Source organism: Rattus rattus, chromosome 3 (genome assembly GCF_011064425.1).
Source record: "Rattus rattus isolate New Zealand chromosome 3, Rrattus_CSIRO_v1, whole genome shotgun sequence".
NCBI lineage: Eukaryota > Metazoa > Chordata > Mammalia > Rodentia > Muridae > Rattus > Rattus rattus.
Genome location: NC_046156.1, coordinates 21056174 through 21074652, shown reverse-complemented (window position 1 = coordinate 21074652; position 18479 = coordinate 21056174). Strand labels below are relative to the sequence as shown.

At 44.3% G+C, this 18479-nt stretch overlaps 1 protein-coding gene across 1 annotated transcript in view; it reads right to left on the bottom strand.

Annotated features, from left to right (window-relative positions):
• Positions 1–1929: 1929 nt before the first annotated feature.
• Mttp (microsomal triglyceride transfer protein) overlaps positions 1930–18479 on the bottom strand; it is a 41214-nt gene continuing 24664 nt past the window's right edge. The window contains 9 exon segments of the mRNA XM_032897264.1: positions 1930–3285; positions 3288–3322; positions 4662–4832; positions 6720–6844; positions 12640–12867; positions 14137–14258; positions 14351–14448; positions 16446–16657; positions 18097–18309. Coding sequence (XP_032753155.1) covers positions 3146–3285; positions 3288–3322; positions 4662–4832; positions 6720–6844; positions 12640–12867; positions 14137–14258; positions 14351–14448; positions 16446–16657; positions 18097–18309 — 1344 coding nt within the window. The 3' untranslated portion in view covers positions 1930–3145.

The window sequence follows — 18479 nt, the reverse complement described above, 5'->3', positions numbered from 1 at the left end:
CCTTCCATTAATTAAAAGATAAACAAAAGATACATCTATGTGATGGAATGTTACTTGGCCACACAACAGAATGAAAGGTGAGTAAGCTGCAGTCCGGACAAAGTGGAGAACACGATGCTGAGTGAAAGAAGTCAGCCTCAAACAACAGGTAATAGATCTCATTCCATTAGCACAAGATGTTCAGAGCAAACATATTTTTGATTTTCTAGGGTTTAGAGAATGAAATGGGGGGCTGGAGAGATGGCTCAATGGTTAAGAGCACTGAATGCTCCTTCATAGATCCGGAGTTCAATTCCCAACCACATGGTGGCTCACAGCCATCTGGAATGGAGTCCGATGTCCTCTTTAGTGTGTCTGAAGACAGCTACATTGCACTCATATACATAAAATAAATAAATATTTAAAAAAGAGAATGAAATGATTGGAGGCAATAGCTAAAAGGGGAAAGATTTCTTTTTGAAATGATGCAAATGTTCTAAAATAACTATGATGACTATACACCACAATTACACTAAAATATTGACTTCTATAAAAGAGGCGATGTGCGTAAGTTCTAAACCTGTAGAGAATGTGCCAAAAATTATTATGTTATTGAGAATTTAAAGTTGCTTCTGGACCTAGACACTCTTCAAAGAGGGAGGGGCTTCTGGCAAGAGAAAAGGGGAAAAGAAGGGAAAGAGACCCAGAATACATAGAGTGGGAGGGACGTATGAACAGCCATAGACTGGGATCTACAGAGGAACATAGCACGAGCTCCTGGAACATGGGACTCTTCCTCAAAACTTTCCAGCAACTGCTGCATCTTTCCATAGCCTATCACCTGGATGCTCGTAGTCGTAAATAAACTGAAACTAAAAGACAGATATAGGACAGTGATGCCTGACAGCAGGGGCTGGGGCAATGCTGCTCAGAAATGAAGCCCAATTCTATCATTCTCTAGGTCAGAAAATGTCTTCCTCCACCAATAAATTAACCGCTCAGTATAGTACCTACTAACCCTGCAGTCTACCAAGCACTTGAAACGTTAGTCTGAGAGGCAGAGAACAACTTGTCATGCAGTCAAAGACAGGAGATGCAGTCACAGTTCCTGGAAGAGAAGCCAAGTTAAACTCTCCAAGCATGTGGGCAGGTGCTGGCTGAGCAGAGCTTGGAAATGCATCTTCAGAGTATCCCACAGCTTCCAAATCTCTGCAAAATACAAAAGCTGTTGTCTCACATGCAGAGTAGAAAAGTGTCCACAACTGGAGAGAGGACTCCAAGTGAATTCAAACTTCTGTTTCTGACTCAAATACCTCATTTTTTTCATCCTGGCATATAATCCAGTTCTCTTAAATTTCTATCTTGTTTATCAAAAAACGAATTATTGCTCGCCTTGGCTTTATGGATCCCTGTCTCTTTGGAGCATGTTTGGAGCAAGCTAAGCACTACCCGGTCTCCAGGGATTGGAGCTAGGCCACTCATGCTCCTGGTAAGAATCACCCCTTCTAGAGAGACGGTTGCTCCACATTTCACCAGAGGCAGTTGTGGTGTATTCCACAGGTTCAAAACTGAAGTTCCTCAGCCCATGACCCGTCAGCCTGTGTCACAGATCAACCTGCCCCACCCCCAGTATCAGGACAGTGTTTCCCCCAAAGCCAACCCACCACTTTCCACATTCCCACTCACCTTCAGTTTTTTACTTGTTTTCTGCTCTTCAGCAAGACAAGCGTGCCAGTCTACGTCAGTAACACAAACGTGCTGATCTTTGTCACTTTGTTGGAAACTCGAGTTGTGTGTTGTTTGCAAGCCGCCGGGTCCTGAAGGATTGGCCCATCTCCCTCAGAGAGCTGACAAGTCGCCTAGAGACTGTGTGCTCGGCTTGCTACAGGGTTTAGTGCAGTGCATCCCATGGGTCCAAGGACCATGGATTTGAAGTAACACAAGAGGAGCTCAGTAAATTACACGTCTTTATTTTTCATCATCACAATTTATTTTCTACTTCAGTTAAACTTGCATTTACGTGTTTCCACTTCCATTCTAAACTTCCATCTGTGGACAAACAAGCACCTGACATTGGGGGTAAGGGGGGCGGACATTATAATAAACACATCTGCTTTATTAATAAATATGTTTAAATGCTTGGTGTGGCCTTTTAATTCATACACATAAACATGGTCTTTGTTTAATTTCATAGTTTTGAAATAGACATCCATCATTTTCTTGAAGCAACAATTATCCCAATTGTTACTGGATGTTGCATAAATTGCAATCAAATAGATGGAGTTCCTACCACAACTGATGCATAGAGAAAATGATAGCTACAAAGGGGTCCCCCACAAAGAACAATGTATCACATTACGGTATCAAAAAGACACATCCAGAGAAAAATTTAATGGCTGCTCTAAGACTCAATTATTTTATTCCCATATGATAATTCCATTTTTTAAAAAGGGTGAATAATTTCCAAGTGGCCTCACTGTGAGGCCAGCAGAGACGTGTCACTGTATGTTTTAATTCTGTCTCTTACCTCCATGCTTATAAAACTATCAGAAAACATAAATATTAATTCTTGAGATTAACTAACACAATTCTTTTAAGTCTTATCTCTGTTCTTTCTTGGAACCTTCCCAGCTACACCAGAAGAAAGAGAAAGTAAAGAAAGAGAAGAAGAACAAACAAAACAACAACAAAAGGAAAATGGTTTGCTTGGTTCCATCCACCCGGCCCTTCTCAGGAAATGTGCTTTATAGAAAGCAAGCTAAGAGTTCTGTCACAGGTTCACTTTCACTGAAGGGTGGTTGAATCAAATTCACATTTGCCTAAGGTTTTATGGTGTGGGTTTTTGTTTTGTTTGTTGTTTTATTTTTTGGTTTTGCCTTTGTTTTTTATACGAATACTAGTTTCTCGGAGCAAAACTAGACTCACTGTACTTGTTAGGACTTTTGCAAAGTATAAGAAGTAGGCATGTTGCTGTAAGCGCTGTACGGTGACTCAGAGGGACACTGTGGGTCATCTCCTGACTAGGCTCGACTTTAATCAACTGAAGTTCTCCATTGCTCTTTAAAAACATCTTAAATACAGGTAAATATGTAAACACTGTGCTCCCGGAGAGCAAGGATTAGGCATGTCAAAGCATTTCGTTCTCGAGGAAATGGACCCAGGGGAATCAAAACCATCCACCACCGGAGTTGCCGCTCTCTGGCTGAGGTGGGAATACCACGTTGCACATCTCAGAGTTCTCTTGATGGAGCGGGAGTTCACATCCGGGCACTAGGCTCTCTTTTCTTCTCCGAGAGACATAGCCCTCCCTGTGGATAGCCTTTCATACTTTGTCTCAAATTGCCTGTGTAGCAAGAAGAGGAAGGGCAGAGTTACTCACAGTTAAGCCCCCCACACTGGTCCCTGCTTCTGCCCTGCTCAGAAAGCTCTGTTGGGCGAGGAGTACTATTCTTTTAAGGGGTCTCCTTGTTTCTTCTGATACTAATAAGTACATTGTGACTGGATGAAGTTTGGGAATCCTACCTTGCTTTGTTCTGGAAAGAAGGACTGAAATCCTAGGAGGCTGCTAAGCCTTACAGGCCTTGCTGCCTCCCACCGCCAGGGCACTCAAAGCACTGAGTTAAGCAGGATTGAATGTTGAGAGGGAAATATACCCAGCATATGGTCAGAGCAAAATGGCCAAGCAGTTTAGCTAGCCATGAGGCTGGGCTTGTGGCCACTGCATGTATTTATGGAGAATTACTCCAGACAAAAACATAAGTTAATATCAGTGAACACCAAAAGTTCTGAACATAAGCCATTATTATTTGTGCCAGGAAAATGTAAAACTCTGGTACTGTAATTAAATCATTGCTGCATTTTAAAAATATGGATCATGAAGTACTAGTAGAATAAGGTACTCAACTTTGGCCTTATCCCAAAAGGTGATGTAAATGGTGACTTGCTAGTTCGAGTGTACAAATTATAGTTTATGCTTAGATGCTGTCCATGAAAATCTTCCTAACTACTGTGGAGGAGTTGGGGGTTTTCTAGACTCAAATCGTGCTTGCCCTCGACAGGCTAGGTCTGCTGCAAAGGACAGCAACGAGACCCAAGGACACGAGAGCTCAGCCCAGAATGGAAGAGGGGCTGTTCCGATATATAGACAATTGTGTAGTAGGTTTTTAAGGACCTCGGCACTCATACTTTAAAAAAAATAAAATTTCAGAATGCCAAATTCTCAAGACTGAGCCCAAATTTAAACAAGGTCAAGTTGCTGTTGTACAAATAACTGTGGATTCCCTTAGGCTATAGGAAATAGGTGGCCACATGTATTCTGTCCAGGAAGCAATCGGGAATGTACCAGACAGCAGCAAAGACACATGTGGATTTTTTTTTTTTTTTTTTTGTTTTTTCTTTTCTGAAACTAGGTGGTAACTCCTAGAGTAAACTGAATCCCTCTTTTTCCCTAAAAACGTATTTCTAGATTAAACATGACTTAATTCCATATCAAACAAATGGATCCTTGGTACCTTAGAAACCAAGTTTTCTTTGAATCTGTCATTCTCTTCTTTAAGGATAACTTCCTACCTACTTGGCTTCCCCTGTCCTCTTTTAAGTCTCACACTGAACGTTGAGGAGTGAATGCAAGCTCTTGGTGAGGTAAGGAGAGGCTCTGGACCTCGTGCGAGTATTCGTCTTACCTGAGTGGAGCCTCGGCTTTGTCCATCTGCATGCAGACCAAGAACGGGTACTGGGAGAACTGCACTGTGGAGATGAACTCCAGGCCAGCCTCTGTCTCTGCTCTGCTTTCCAGACCAGCTTTCACGAAAGACGAATCCACTGTGATGTCGCTGGTTATTACCACAGCCACCCTGCAATTTTAACGAGCATCTCTTACTGTCCCGTTGAACTCAGCAGGAGGGCTAACAGAATTTCAGCAAGTCTCCATTCATGGCACCACCATAAGGAAATACCTAAGAATGGAGGTGTGACCCCAGTACACATAAAGCCTTGTTGAAAGCAGGACACAGTGTTGCCCAGAGATTAGCCAGAGAAGAGTTGCTCTTTCCATGGGCTTCTCTTGCCTTGAATTCTTAACATGGGAGCTAAGTGTATATCACCTACAAATTGTTTGGAATGTGTGTCCCAAAACACCAACGTGAAACATGCCTGGAACCTAGTCCTTTCTCAGTCGCAGAAACATCCACATTTTCTTAGAAGGAAGTATGAGCACATGGAGAAGATGCCTGTCATTTATGAGAATTTTGTTGTTAACTATTGTCTTTGTTAGCTATTTCAATTCCATGTCACTACTTTCTCCCAGGGTTTGCTAGAGGCATGTTTGTGGTTGCCAAGATACATGAAAGAGTGCTGTATGTCAAAGAGCCATTCCTATGGTGGGATATGTATACACAGATAGGATGGGTTTAGCAGTGATCACTTAGAAAACCAGACAGACAGGTTGGATGACTAGGAGACATGTCTTGGTTGACAATGAAGAAGTTTAAAAAAAATTTAGTACCAGTTTGGCTTCTTTTAAGCAACTGTAACCTCCAGCTAAACCGTAGGAAATTGTGTTCATGGTGAGATCAGATTTGCATGCCCATGCTTTTGCATCTTAAAAAGAGGAATGCTAATTTTTGTCTGGGAAATTATAAAAGAATTTTGCTGCTGTTGTTCTCAGTATTGAACAGGCCACAGGTTGGTTGAGATGTGTACCAGTAGCCTTCAGTTCTTTACCAGATCTTCCGCTGTCTATTACTTAAGCGAATGAACAAGCAAATGAGATAGAAGACAGAATAGTTACAAAATGGACACTGGAGGAATGCAGAGGGGAGGGGAAATGAGCTCACCAAGCAAAGTATACCCATGTGAATGTGTGTTATAGACAACGGGTATCACAATGAAGAGAAAGGCTTAAACATTTATGCTTTATGTTGTAATATTAATACGAGATCTTGGGGATAAATGAGAAAGGAAAGGTTATGGTTTATCAGCAACATGTTTGTACATCAGTTTGACGAGGGATTTTGCTGGCTAGCTCGATGTCAACCCAAGTTCAAGTATTTGAGAAGAAGGACTCTCAATGGAGAAAATTGCTCTATAAAATCAGGCTGCAGGCATCCTGTAGGGCATTTTTTAAATTAGCAGTTAATGTAGGTTAGCTCATTGGCTCATTGCAGGTGCTGCCACCCCAGGCTCGTGCTCCTGGGTGCTAGAAAAAAAAAAGGAGGCTGAGCAAGCCAGTGAGCAGCACCTCTCAGTGCCCTCTGTATCCATTCCTGCTGTGCCTTCTTCCCCAGCTTCCCTGAAAGATGCAATAAACCCTTAGAAACCCCAACTGAGACAACTGTCAACTGCTAAAGTGAAATAGGAAAGGAGGATGTCTTCAAAAGCAGGAAGAGACTCCATGCTCATCTCCTTGCTCCTTATCTCAGTGTTCCTCACCTCAGTGCTCCTCGCCTCAGGGCTCATCTCAGTGCTCATTTCTATGCTCATCTCAGTCCTCCTCATCTCAGTGCTCCTACCTCAGTCCTCCTCACCTCAGTGCTCACCTCAGTGCTCTTCTCAGTGCTCAGCTCTGTTCACACTGACCTGTTTCTAAGATTCTATTAATGTAATGAGTTCCCACAGTTGATTCTGGTCCATGGCTTATGAACTTTACGAGCACAGATTTGGAACAGTCTGAAGGTTAAACAGCAACCAAGACATATTCCTGCTTTGTTGTTGTTTTGTTGTTGTTGTTGCATTGTGCTTACCGATTTTTCACTCGGGTTTTAGACTCTCGGTACCACAGACTGAATTCCATTGAACCAGAAATGTCAATAGCTAGACCACCCTGGATGTCCATATTGGCCTTTAGTCCAGATTGCAGCTGAATATCCTAGAAGCAAAAAATACAGTAAAAGCACAAATTACTCAACACATCTTTCAGAGAGAGACACACATGACTTCCTGATCTACAGTCCTCTGCTAGAGGACTTTGTAAATTTGTTTCTGTGCAAGCCCATGACCTCTCTCTCACCTACTAAGTTAGTGTTCTGCCATCAAACTCTACCCCCAGTGAAGAAGGCTTAAAAACATAACATCCCAATCTTGGTCACTGAAAGAAGGCATTGCTGATTTGCTAAATAAATCAATTAAAAAGGTAGAGGAATAGAGCATCAGTTGAGAAGGCTGTTTTCCTTCGATCACTGCCTCTCTTTGGGAGGGGCCATTCGTTTTCAGTGAGTGGCTTTAGGCAGGGAGTCAGCACTATCTGGGAACAGTTTCAAAATACAACTTCTGATTTAGAAACACTGAGGGCGGGGCCCGGCAATCTGCTTCTACTATGCCTTCATGTGATTCTGACACAACTAAATTTGAGAACCAGTGGACCAAGGAGATGAAGGTGTTTCCATCAGAAACCTAGCCCTGGCTTTTCTGGAAACATGAAGATTGGACAAAATGATCTGTTTGAGTCCTTAAGCACTTCGCTAATTGTATGTTGAGGCAAACACAGACAACTGCATCTTCTGGCAAACAAACAAACAAACAAACAAACAAACAAAAAAAGGCAGGATGAAAATTCCCAGAGTAGGATTCAAGCTCCAGGAGCTGCCTAGGTCAAGCTAGAAAAGGAGAGGAAGGCAATTGAACCAGGCTTCCGCACCCTGCTGTTTGACATCTGAAATGACATCCACACTTTGGTCAAGCCAAGCACAAACCCCACTGTATTTCCCAAAGGTTTCCTGCCTGGTTTCCTGTTGTCCGAAGCACACCGCTTAGTGTTGTTTGCCTGTGTTTAGACTTTGCCTATCAGAGTTTCCATTTACATTAATTAAGTGGTCACGGTGGTGCTGGCTGAAGAGGTGAGACTGAAATCTGATGGTCCGGGGCAGTGCTAATAGTAACAGTGATCCCGGAAAGACTGCTCTGTACCCTTCATTCTGGTATTCCTCCAAAGATGTCAAGAGTTCCTGGCAGCTAAGAGCATAACTAACTTCTTTGTGTAGCTGCCATGAGCAGACCAAAAAAGTCATGCCTTCGCCAGGTACAAATGCCACAACTGAGCCTTTTAGAAAGGATTGTGCTCTTCTCTCTGAATTTGAAACAAATAAGAGAGCCAAACATGGCCGGAAACCTCAGAGAACTGGTTTATACCGAAGTGGACTAAGAAAGTTTGACCTTGATATGGAAATGCTTTCATTCTGAAGATCACCCCTCATAAGAGCAGGGAGTGCTCAGTGCCAGGCCGGGACACAGGACAACATCCCTAAGGATGCTTAAAGCTATACCTACTCTAGGACAAAAATGTGGTTGCCATTGGATACAGGGGCTATGTCATGCTTCATAACTAATGTAAAAAAACACAACCTCTCCTGTTAAGTGCACAACGGTCATGCCCAAGTGTGTACTTATACCTGTGAAAAACATCAGAGGTCTGCTGAACCCCACATCCATGTCTGTTGCCAAGTATCTCTTAATGCGTCCTGCCTCAGAAATACACCTTCTTTTTTTTGCATAATCTTTTGTTTGCTTGGTTTGAAACGCATAGCCCTGTTAATCCATCTAGTCCAGTAGGACCCTAGCATGTAGATCTCCACCTTCCCACTGGCCATACATCCTCTGAATGTGAAAGCATCCAAGCCACAAGACAGAGCAGTTCACGGTTATCAGACAAAGGGCCTGGTGTGAGGAGACCTTGTTCACTGCAGTTGGTTTGGAGAAACATGTTGCCTCCCTCAGATGATTCCTTTTCTAACCCACAAAGGGGCCAGGGAAGAAGTCACAATGAATTCTACTGGATCCACTCATGAGGACAAACCAACCCACCCACACCCACCACCCTGCCTCTGTGGAGGGGACTAAGCCATACAGTGCACTGTAATAAGTGGAACGAACAGAGGTTGAAACGCAGTACGTCCAAAGCCTTACACAGGACAGGTTGTTTAAACAGGCTGATCTACATCGGAGGTATTCTTCACTGATAGGAAAACTATGGCTCACCGGCTGCACTTAGAGCCAGACCTGCCTGCACCGTGTCTAAGGTTGGGGCTTTTCAGCTGCCGTCACAGCTGTCACACAGTCACCACTCTTTGTCTCACAGTCTGCAGGTCCATTCTGAGGAAAACTGCAATGAAGACAGCGCATGAGCCTTAGTCCTCAATTGGCCCAGAATAACCATTGATTTAATGTTTTATCAATGGACTTCGTGAAAGAGGTGTCAGAACTTTGTGTTTGTGATGGGTGTGATTTCTTTGCTCTTTGACTGTGACCTGAAAACTGTTTCTTGTAGAATAGACACTGACATTTGGCAGCTCCTCCTGCTACTTCTAAGAAAATACGTTATTTCCTGGCTAAAGAGGCTCTTCTTTTTCAGACATCTGTCTCTGAAATGTAGTACAATTCTAATGAGAGACAGATAGTCAGACACATAGAAAGACACACATACATGTATGCACACGCATGTACATGCACACAGGGGGGGGGAGGAGGGAGGAGGGGAGGGAGAGGGAAAGGGAGGGGAAAGGGAAGGAGAGAGGAGAGGAGAGGAAGAGAGGAGAGAGGAGAGAGAGAGAGAGAGAGAGAGAGAGAGAGAGAGAGAGAGAGAGAGAGACTGGGTATTTCTATCTGCCCTGGCAGCTGTGACTCGCTACCAGCTGCCAGTATTTCCCTCAATGTCAGCACTTGACCTGGAGTGATATGCACTTCTCAAGCTAGGACAGCATCACTGGAGTGTTCTGCAGAGGCCAGGGCCTCAGTTACTTATAAAATGATCTCAAATCTGCCAAATACTTCAGCCTGACACATACAGACACTGGTTATGGTTAAAATTGTAGGGGTGATCTCTCTTTGACCACACCTTGCCCAGCGTGCCCTACCTTAATGAACAGAAAAATCACATAAGAAACTTTAAATCAGGGATTAACAAGCTGTAGCCTATAAGTTCTCTGCATCACCAGCACCTCTGGTTGTTGCCGCACCTCTGGTTTTTCTCCTCTTCGTTCACAGGAAGAGAAACACATTTTTCCTCAGAGTGCACCTATACTGTGGTGGTTTGAAAGAAAACGGTCCCCATAGGTTCACGGGGAGTGGCATTGAAGGAGGATGTGGGTCACTGTTATTTCCTGCTGCCTGGGGGTAGGATCAAGACATGGAACCCTCAGCTCCTTCTCCATTACCATGTCTGTCTGCATACCACCATGCTTTTCCAAGAGAATAATGGATTAAACCTCTGAAACTATAATCCAGCCCCAACTAAATGCTTTCCTTTGTAGGAGATGTCATGTTCATGGTGTCTCCTCACAGGAATAAATCCCTAATGAAGACATATACCCAGTGCAAAGCTGCAAAATTCCACCTGCCTTGCAGCTAGAGAGAGCTATGTGCCGCCATTTTGGATTTTCCCCAGTAGCTGTCTACTAGCCCCTCTGGATGGGCACCCAGCTCTTCATCCTTCCCCTTTTCCTTCTTTGCGAGCAGACAGGGTGGGTTTTCCGTGCCAGAAAGGGAATGGCCATCACATAGTCACAAAGTGACAAGTGTGAGATTAAAAGTCATGGGGTTTGCAACCCCATAGGAAGAACAACAATATCAACCAACCAGCCCTCCTCCCCCAGAGCTCCCAGGGAATAAACCACCAAAGATATATATGGAGGGACCCATGGCTCCAGCCTCATATATAGCAGAGGATGGCCTTGTCGGGCATCAATGGGAAGAGAGGGCTTGGTCCTGTGAAGGCTCGATGCCCCAGTGTAGGGGAATGCCAGGGCAGTGAGGCAGGAGTGGGTGGGTGGAGGAGCACCTTTTTAGAGGCAAGGGGAGGGGGTATGGGAGAGGGGAGAAAGGGGATAACAATTGAAATGTAAATACATAAAATATCCAATTAAAATTAAATTTAAAGAACAGTCATAGGAAAACTGAGTGTGGTTGTGCATGTCCTTCCTGATTTCCAGGCCAGCCAATGCTACACAGTATTTAAAAAAAACAAAAAACAAAAAAGAGTCACAGTAGCAGGCAGAGCTAAAGTGCAGGTTCTGGTCTCTGAAGATTTGTGTTAACGCCTGACTCTCTACTTCCAAATACTTACTGCGCCATACAAGCCAAGCTGTCAAATCATTTTTGCAATGTTTGGCTACCTTGAACTTATATGAGGAACAATAAAGATCAAGACACGATAATATTTCATTTCAGCCACTGAGGTTTTGGGGTGCATTCTAACAAAATGCACTATCAAAGGTTTCCCCAGCTCTTAAAACCCATGACTTCGTAACCAGGAGCCTAAAAAAACCAGAATCTTCACATCATTTGGTAAGGAGCCATACAGCTGACAAAATATTCGCGTCTGTCGTAACCACCTCACTTTGTAGCAGAAATTCATGGCTCGAAGCTACGCAGTAGCTTTCCTCCCAAGATCACACCAAGGAAGCCGTAAAAGCCAACCTCAAGCTCTGGCGGCCGGCTATGATGTCACCTCAGCCCCAAAGAAGCCAGTCCCACAGTGCGTACATCTTAAAGTAAATCTCTATGCGGTGCTTCAATACAATAAATATGAATTAGCGTACCTACCAGTGCCCCATAAGATGCTACCTAGGAACCTTCCAGTTTTAATATCACCCTGCTAAGACAGGATGTGCATCAAAGCACTAAAGAAAAAATGTAAGCATCAAGCACTCACTCTCCAGGGCTCTTTGGAGAGACGAACCCTCTCTGTCTCTCAGAAAAATCCAACTGGACAAGTCACCTAAAGCCCACAGTATCTTAGACATAGACACGGTTCCACATAAGAACTATTATAAGACTTAGCACCGAGGAGCTCTGAAAAACCCTGAAGAACAAAGTCAAGGAAATAAAAGTACTTGTGTTCCCTGTGGATGAGCAAACTTATCTATGCCTGGGGAACAAGGGCTGGTGTCAGCAGGGCTCTCAGGGGCTCACTAATTTGACGTTATCAAAGTGATGCACCCCGCTGATTTTCATAATCATTGTCATCACAAATGATGCCAGCTACTTCAGCTCCTGCATTCAGGGTAAAAAGATAAGATACCCCCACAACTCTGTCCCCCAGTGCAGGGAAAACCGTGTTTGCAGGTAAAATCAGCTATGTTCTGTCCTATCGCAGGCATTCTCTGCCAAGCAGCTGATCACAGAGAAAGCAAACGGCACTCACCTATCAAAGGGGAAAGGGCAGCCATAGCAAGAGGACCAACGGCACAGGAGTGAGCCCCAGAATCCCTGGTGCTTTAACTTGTATTTTCTAGACATGTTTAAACTTTGTCTGCTGAGCCGGGAGAGGCTCAGTTGGGTAAAGTGTCTGCCGCACAAGCAGAAGGCCTGACTTCCGTCCCCATCACTCACCTGAAATCAAGGCTCAGTAGTGTACACCTGTAATCCCAGTGCTGAGGGTCAGAGACAGGAGAGTCCCTGGGACTTGCTGCCTGGCTATCATAGCTTAACTGAGCATGCTCTAGAGTCAGTGAGAGACTGTCTCAAAAAATAAGCTGGAAAGCAATTGTGGAAGGCTTCCAAGGTTGACGGCTGGCTTCTACATGATCTAGTCATTCATAGATGTGCTTACTGTGTACAAACATGTAGACACACACACACACACACACACACACACACACACACACACTCACTCACTCACTCACTGGAAACTCAATAAGTTCTTGCAGGCTGAGAGAGGTAGAGAATTACCTGAGAATGGTCTATTAGCAGAATAAGTCCTTTCACCACACTGACAGGGTCACCGGACGCCGACAGCATTTTGGACATCAAATCGCTGTATCCGTTAAAGAACGTGACAGGTCTAAGCTGAACATCAAACAGGATGGCTGACATTCCAGCATACGAGTCAAGGCTCTCCTCTCCTTCATCTGGAGTGGCGGCAATTAAGCCTTCCAGCCCTTGGGCTTCAATGACCACCTAGGGAGAAAAGGACACAAGGTTGATAACCTCAGCTCCCCACCAGCTCCACGGGTGATGGAGAGGTCTCTGAGCTACAGAGAGACCTTTTCAGGAACAAAACCTCAAGTATCTTCTGCAACTAGGCAAGGATAAGACCGAAACTTCTGTGTCTAACACAATGGAGATTAATTTTCTCCGTCTACACTTCACAACTACCCTCGGATGTATGGAAGGTTTTATTCATTTAGTAGATGAGGTGAGGACAGGTGAATATTATTCACTTAGCTAGTATGCGGCAGAAATGGCTTGAATCCTTGCTATGTGACTACAAAGACCACAGGCCTTCTCTTGGAGAGCATCACCCGGATGCTTACTTTCCCCAAGCTGCCTCAAGCAACGGACTTGCCGTCTTCATGAGCCTCTGACAGGAGATGGAGAGGCACAGACACTCTACCCATCAGCTGTTCCAAGAGGGCACACTCATGCTCCTCCATGTCAAACTTTCATCCCTCACCACAAGAATGAGGCCACACTACGAGAAAGCTCACACCCAGATGACTAGCCTGTAAGGAGTTTGGCTTATTGTCCATTCCTCATAGACAGGCTCTAACCACTGTGTGCTTGGCATTTCTGAGACACACGAGACAGCAGGTGGCAATGCCTTGGCACGGCAGGTATGGGATCTGACCGTGGTGCTATTGAACGGGATGAGGAGTTCATATTGATGAGGCCCCAAGTTTCCATAACGACAGATCATCGTTGAGGCTTGGATAACTTCAATTAGAAGGTTATAATCTGATATTCATAGAGCTAAAGTGATGTCATGATTCACAGTAAAGATAAATCATTGCTTAACTAAGGACTAAAATTCAATCAGTTCTCAACTGCTAATACTTGATTCTTCTCTTTCTTGGCAGTATTGGGGAAGTATAAACTAATTCTTCAAGAGCTGCACATTGTAAATTTTTGTACATTGAAGTTTCTTATAGGGGCAATTAGTCTTGGTAGAGATAAGCCAAAAGGCAAACACAACATAAAATTAAACACTTAGGGATATCTAAGTAATGTATTCCTGAATGAAAGTCTAACTGGCAACTTCTGGTGCAGCTTTAAGTTTGTTTGTCTGTCTATCTGTCTCTTTTTGTGTGTATTACTATATATATATACCACCATTAACTTACAAACTAATTTGTAAGATATAAAATGTATTCTGTAAGGCTACCTTCAGTACATGACATTTTCCCTCAGACAATTTCCTTTCATTAGTAAGCCATGGCCATGAGGTACCTGGCTGCCATGCAGCTCCGCCTTTCCGATGTACTGGAAGATGTTCAGGTTACTTCTCCTCAGAATGCCAGACCCAGAGTAGAGGATGTCAAGGCTGTAGGTGGACGCCGCGTGGGGACTACCTAATGACAAAAGGACCACGGGACTCAGCCACAGTTCCAGCAACGATGAAAGGGGGCGGGAGGGGCAGCTCCTGGGGCGGGGGGTCACGTACGTTCTACGTAGCCAGTGTAGGCAGAAGAGGATCCACTCTTGGAGAAACGGTCATAATTGTGAACAACCATCTCCTTGAGAACCCGACGGATCATTTTGCTGCAACACAGAAGAGAAGCCTTTTCATTCACGGTAACGTCTGCTTCCCAGGTCAAGGTGGGAACACAACCAAATCCCAGTGCTGAAGAAGAGAAGTCCTCAGGCCATCATGAGACCCAAGGAAGTGCTGCTGGGCATCGGTGACAAGATGAGGGCTCTCCCCTGCATTGCTCAAATAGCTGACGTTTAGTTCCATGTCAAAAGGACAGACCATAAGGATACCCGGCCACGAGATACCTTCAGCTTTGGAAGCAGAAAACTCAATTTGACTCATCACGGTTGGACTTAAATAGTCTATACATTTAAGAAAGCTGTGCCAAACAGGAGGCTGCTGCGTACATTTTTTTTTTTTTTTTTTACTTTTTCTTTCCCTTCTAAAATCACCCTTGGAGACGATACAAAACCAGAGCCTTCTAGGATTGCTATCTGTGTGTTTTCTGCCACAGAAAAAGCTCAACAGAGCCCTCAGGAGGAGGATTCTCTCCTCTGAAGCTTTAGCTCCTCCCACACCCCTGTGTCGTGTTTATGGAATTAGCGTTGAGAGCTTCCCACTTCTCATCATCCCACACTGATCCATACAACTACAACACACCGAAACCCCCAACTAATCAACCAGAGTGAGCCAGGCCTAGCTCGGAGGCAGGAGCATTTTGCAAGGTAGGAATGGCTCTTTACTAATAATCTCCCTATCCGTCAATATCACCAGGTCACTGGATTTTTAGCTTAGAAGAGAAAAGGTCATGTTCTCAAGTATTCGACGGTTTTCTGTGGATGAACTTCAGACACGTTCTGCTCCGTTCCAGAGGCAAACCCAGAGCCAATGAGAAGGTGCATTGTAAACAGGAAGACACAATAATTAAGTCCTGGACTTGGGTCACAGATTCGTTTGGTGGCAGTGAGCTTCCTGACGTCATAGACAGTCAGTGGAATCTGCTGTCACTTGCCAGGAAGGAAAACAAAAACAAACAAAACACCCCTACCCTGGCAAGAGATACATACCAAGCAAGGTAGACCTTAATTTCCCTGCCTGCTCTAAGGGTTTTGTTTCTGAGAAAGTGATGTTAATGTTGACAATGGCTTCTTCACATTTCTCAGGCTGCTTTCTGTCCCACTCCCTCCTCTTTCCTGTCCCCAGAAGAAGTCTTGAGTAACAATAGAAGAAACAGAAGAATCTGATCCATGTGGGCCAGAGCATCCTGGATTCCTTCCTGCTCCTGACACCTCTGTTCTGACGGTCCCGCTCCTCCCTTGCGGGAGAGATGCCCTATGGTCCTGCCACGGTTGGACCCCCAGTGCAGGGGAATATTGGGGCAGGGAATAAAGGGGATGTATCTGGGAAATACCTGCATGGAGGAGGGGGAGGGAATGGGGGCTTATGAACAGGAAAGCAGGAAGGGGAATAACATTTGAAATGTAACTAAAGAAATATATCTAATAAAAAAAAAGAGTGGGTGACATTCAGAGTGATTGTGGAAGGCGACTTTTGGGAGATGTGATAAAGTGAGTTTAGGGAGAATGACTGAGCACAGGGAAGTCAGCCAGTGAAGCTCTTCAAAGCCTGGCTCTTCCTAAACTGGGCGGTGACTAAGATTTGCAACTCAAGTGGCAAATTCAGAGGGAGTTGTGATAAAAGTCTCCAGAAAGTCCTCACATTTGAAAAGCTAAGTTTCTTTGTCTCATTGAGCTACTTACAAAAATAGTCCTGTTGAAAATGCAATTAGACTGTGAAACTTTACTAACATTTGGTGATATATATATTTACCATACTGAGCGGATACCCAGAGACGCAGCCCTACCCAGAGCTCCCAATCTCAATCAGCGAAAAGAAAGCTGTTTTATCCAACTCACTAAAGAGTTTCTTTGGGGGAAAGTTGGCACTCGTTAGGTGCATGTAACATTGCCCAGTGTATGGACCAGATCATGGTTATTAGTTATGTGGTACCATATCAATACACAGATAGGCTTGCATAAGAAGAGGCCTGTGGAATGCATGGTACCTTGCAGGCATTTCGAAATGCAGGATGTCTTGCACGACGGTGAGCATGTATTTGTTCATTTCTTTAGGAAGCTCCCCGATAGACAGCAGAATGTTCTTCACATCCATGTAGGAGGGGTTGTTCTTTAGGATGACAGCAGCGGCCGTTGTGCGCACAGTCTTTTCATGAACCTTACGATTCTGGTGGTATATCCTGTTCAAGGTCTTCTTCACCTGTTAGGAAATGTTTTAAGTTTAGCACAACCACGGAGTTTTTAAATTGCTATTGTAGGGACAGTAAGGTGGGTCTGTGGCCAACCTTGATGATGTGTATGAGTTCCACTCTCTGGACCCACATGGTGGAAGGAAAGAACTGACTTCAAAAGGCCGCCCTCGGAACTCTTCATGTGTACCATGATGCGTGTGCATCACCTGATAGAAACTTCTAAGTTTGCCGATGTGGCAGTGGGCCTTTTGTTGGGGGTGAGGCAATACGAACTGGTATTTTCTTACAGTAAAGTACCTCAGATTCCTTTCCTCTCTTATTTAAAAGAAAATTTAACACGCTAGTTTCTAGTGGTAGCTTTAGGTTCATCATAAATGTCAAAACAGTTTCCAAATATCTTCAACCCATCTTATGAACAATCCCTGCCCCCCATATCAACATTCCGCACCAGTCTATGGTCTGAATGTGTCCCTCCAAAATTAGATGCGGTCATCTGTATGGTGGTGTTAAGAGGGCTGCACATTTGAGAGGTGGGGTCTGGTACAGCATAATTGGGTCCTAGAAGAGTTGCCCTTAGGAGGAATCAACACAGGTTTCACAGGGCTACACTAGTTCCTTCAAGAATCGTTTTCTAAAAGGGATTACAACTCCTCCCTTGAATCTTGACGTATACCATGCCATATTCTTCAGTTCTTGCCCTTTGCTTTTCCCTATCTCCTCACATCTTGCCTTTGCTCTCAGACCTGTAGGAGTTACATAGCCCACCCAAGAACAAGCAGCTGGGAAAGGACCCCGAGAACGTATAGCTAGGTTGATCTTTCCTAAAAGCCTACACCTTGTGCTTCCCAGCCCATTGCCTTCTGGTAGAGGGACACTCAGTTGTGACCTGCAGATGGCATCCTGAGTGACAAGCACTTTTGTGGAAAGCTCATATCGAAACACGACCACCTCTAACAAAATCACGATGTAGGGGGCTTCCAGAAAATGATGCGTGCGCAGGTGAGGCTGCATACTTCAACCCACTGAAAACCCAGCTGAGCCACCCGGCCAGCTGCTGGAATTTGTCTCTTAAAATAAGAAATATCCTTGGGGATACAGGACATAGCTGCTCAAAACGTAGGGCCAATTGAGATTAACCATAAATACAAATGAAGGATTATTTCTAGGCAAAAGAGAGTGACTGGGAAAACAACAACAAGATAGATAGATAGATAGATAGATAGATAGATAGATAGATAGATAGATAGATAGATAGATACATAGATAGATACATAGATAGATACATAGATACATAGATACATAGATACATAGATAGATACATAGATAGATACATAGATAGATAGATAATAGATACATAGATAGACAAACAGACAGACAGACAGAGCCAGAATGACTTGGTTTTTCCCTCCGTCCTCCTGCTAATGTTGCAGACAGTCAAGTTGCTTACCTCATCTGTGATGAAGGAGGCATCGTATCTCTGGAGAACAGTGGTAGCCAGGTGACTGACGGGCCCTTCCCCAGCCTCAGCGTACTTCAAAAGGAGCGGGATGCCTTCAGGAAGCAGGGCGTTCTTCAGAGCCAGCAGGTACATCGTGGTGTCCTCTTTCTTCTCTGGTTTTTCAAGTCCTCCCAGGATTAGCTTCTTCGCTTCCGCCACTGCCTAAAACACCACACACCTCAGACAAATGCCCAACTACAACACTCACACAGGGAAACAACATCAACTTCTAGGAAGCTTTGCTTTGGTTGCCACGTAAAACTTGTTAAGGGTAATGGAGTCCTCTCAAATGTATGCTTATGGGATCTAGAAAAGCAGAGCACGGTTAGTAA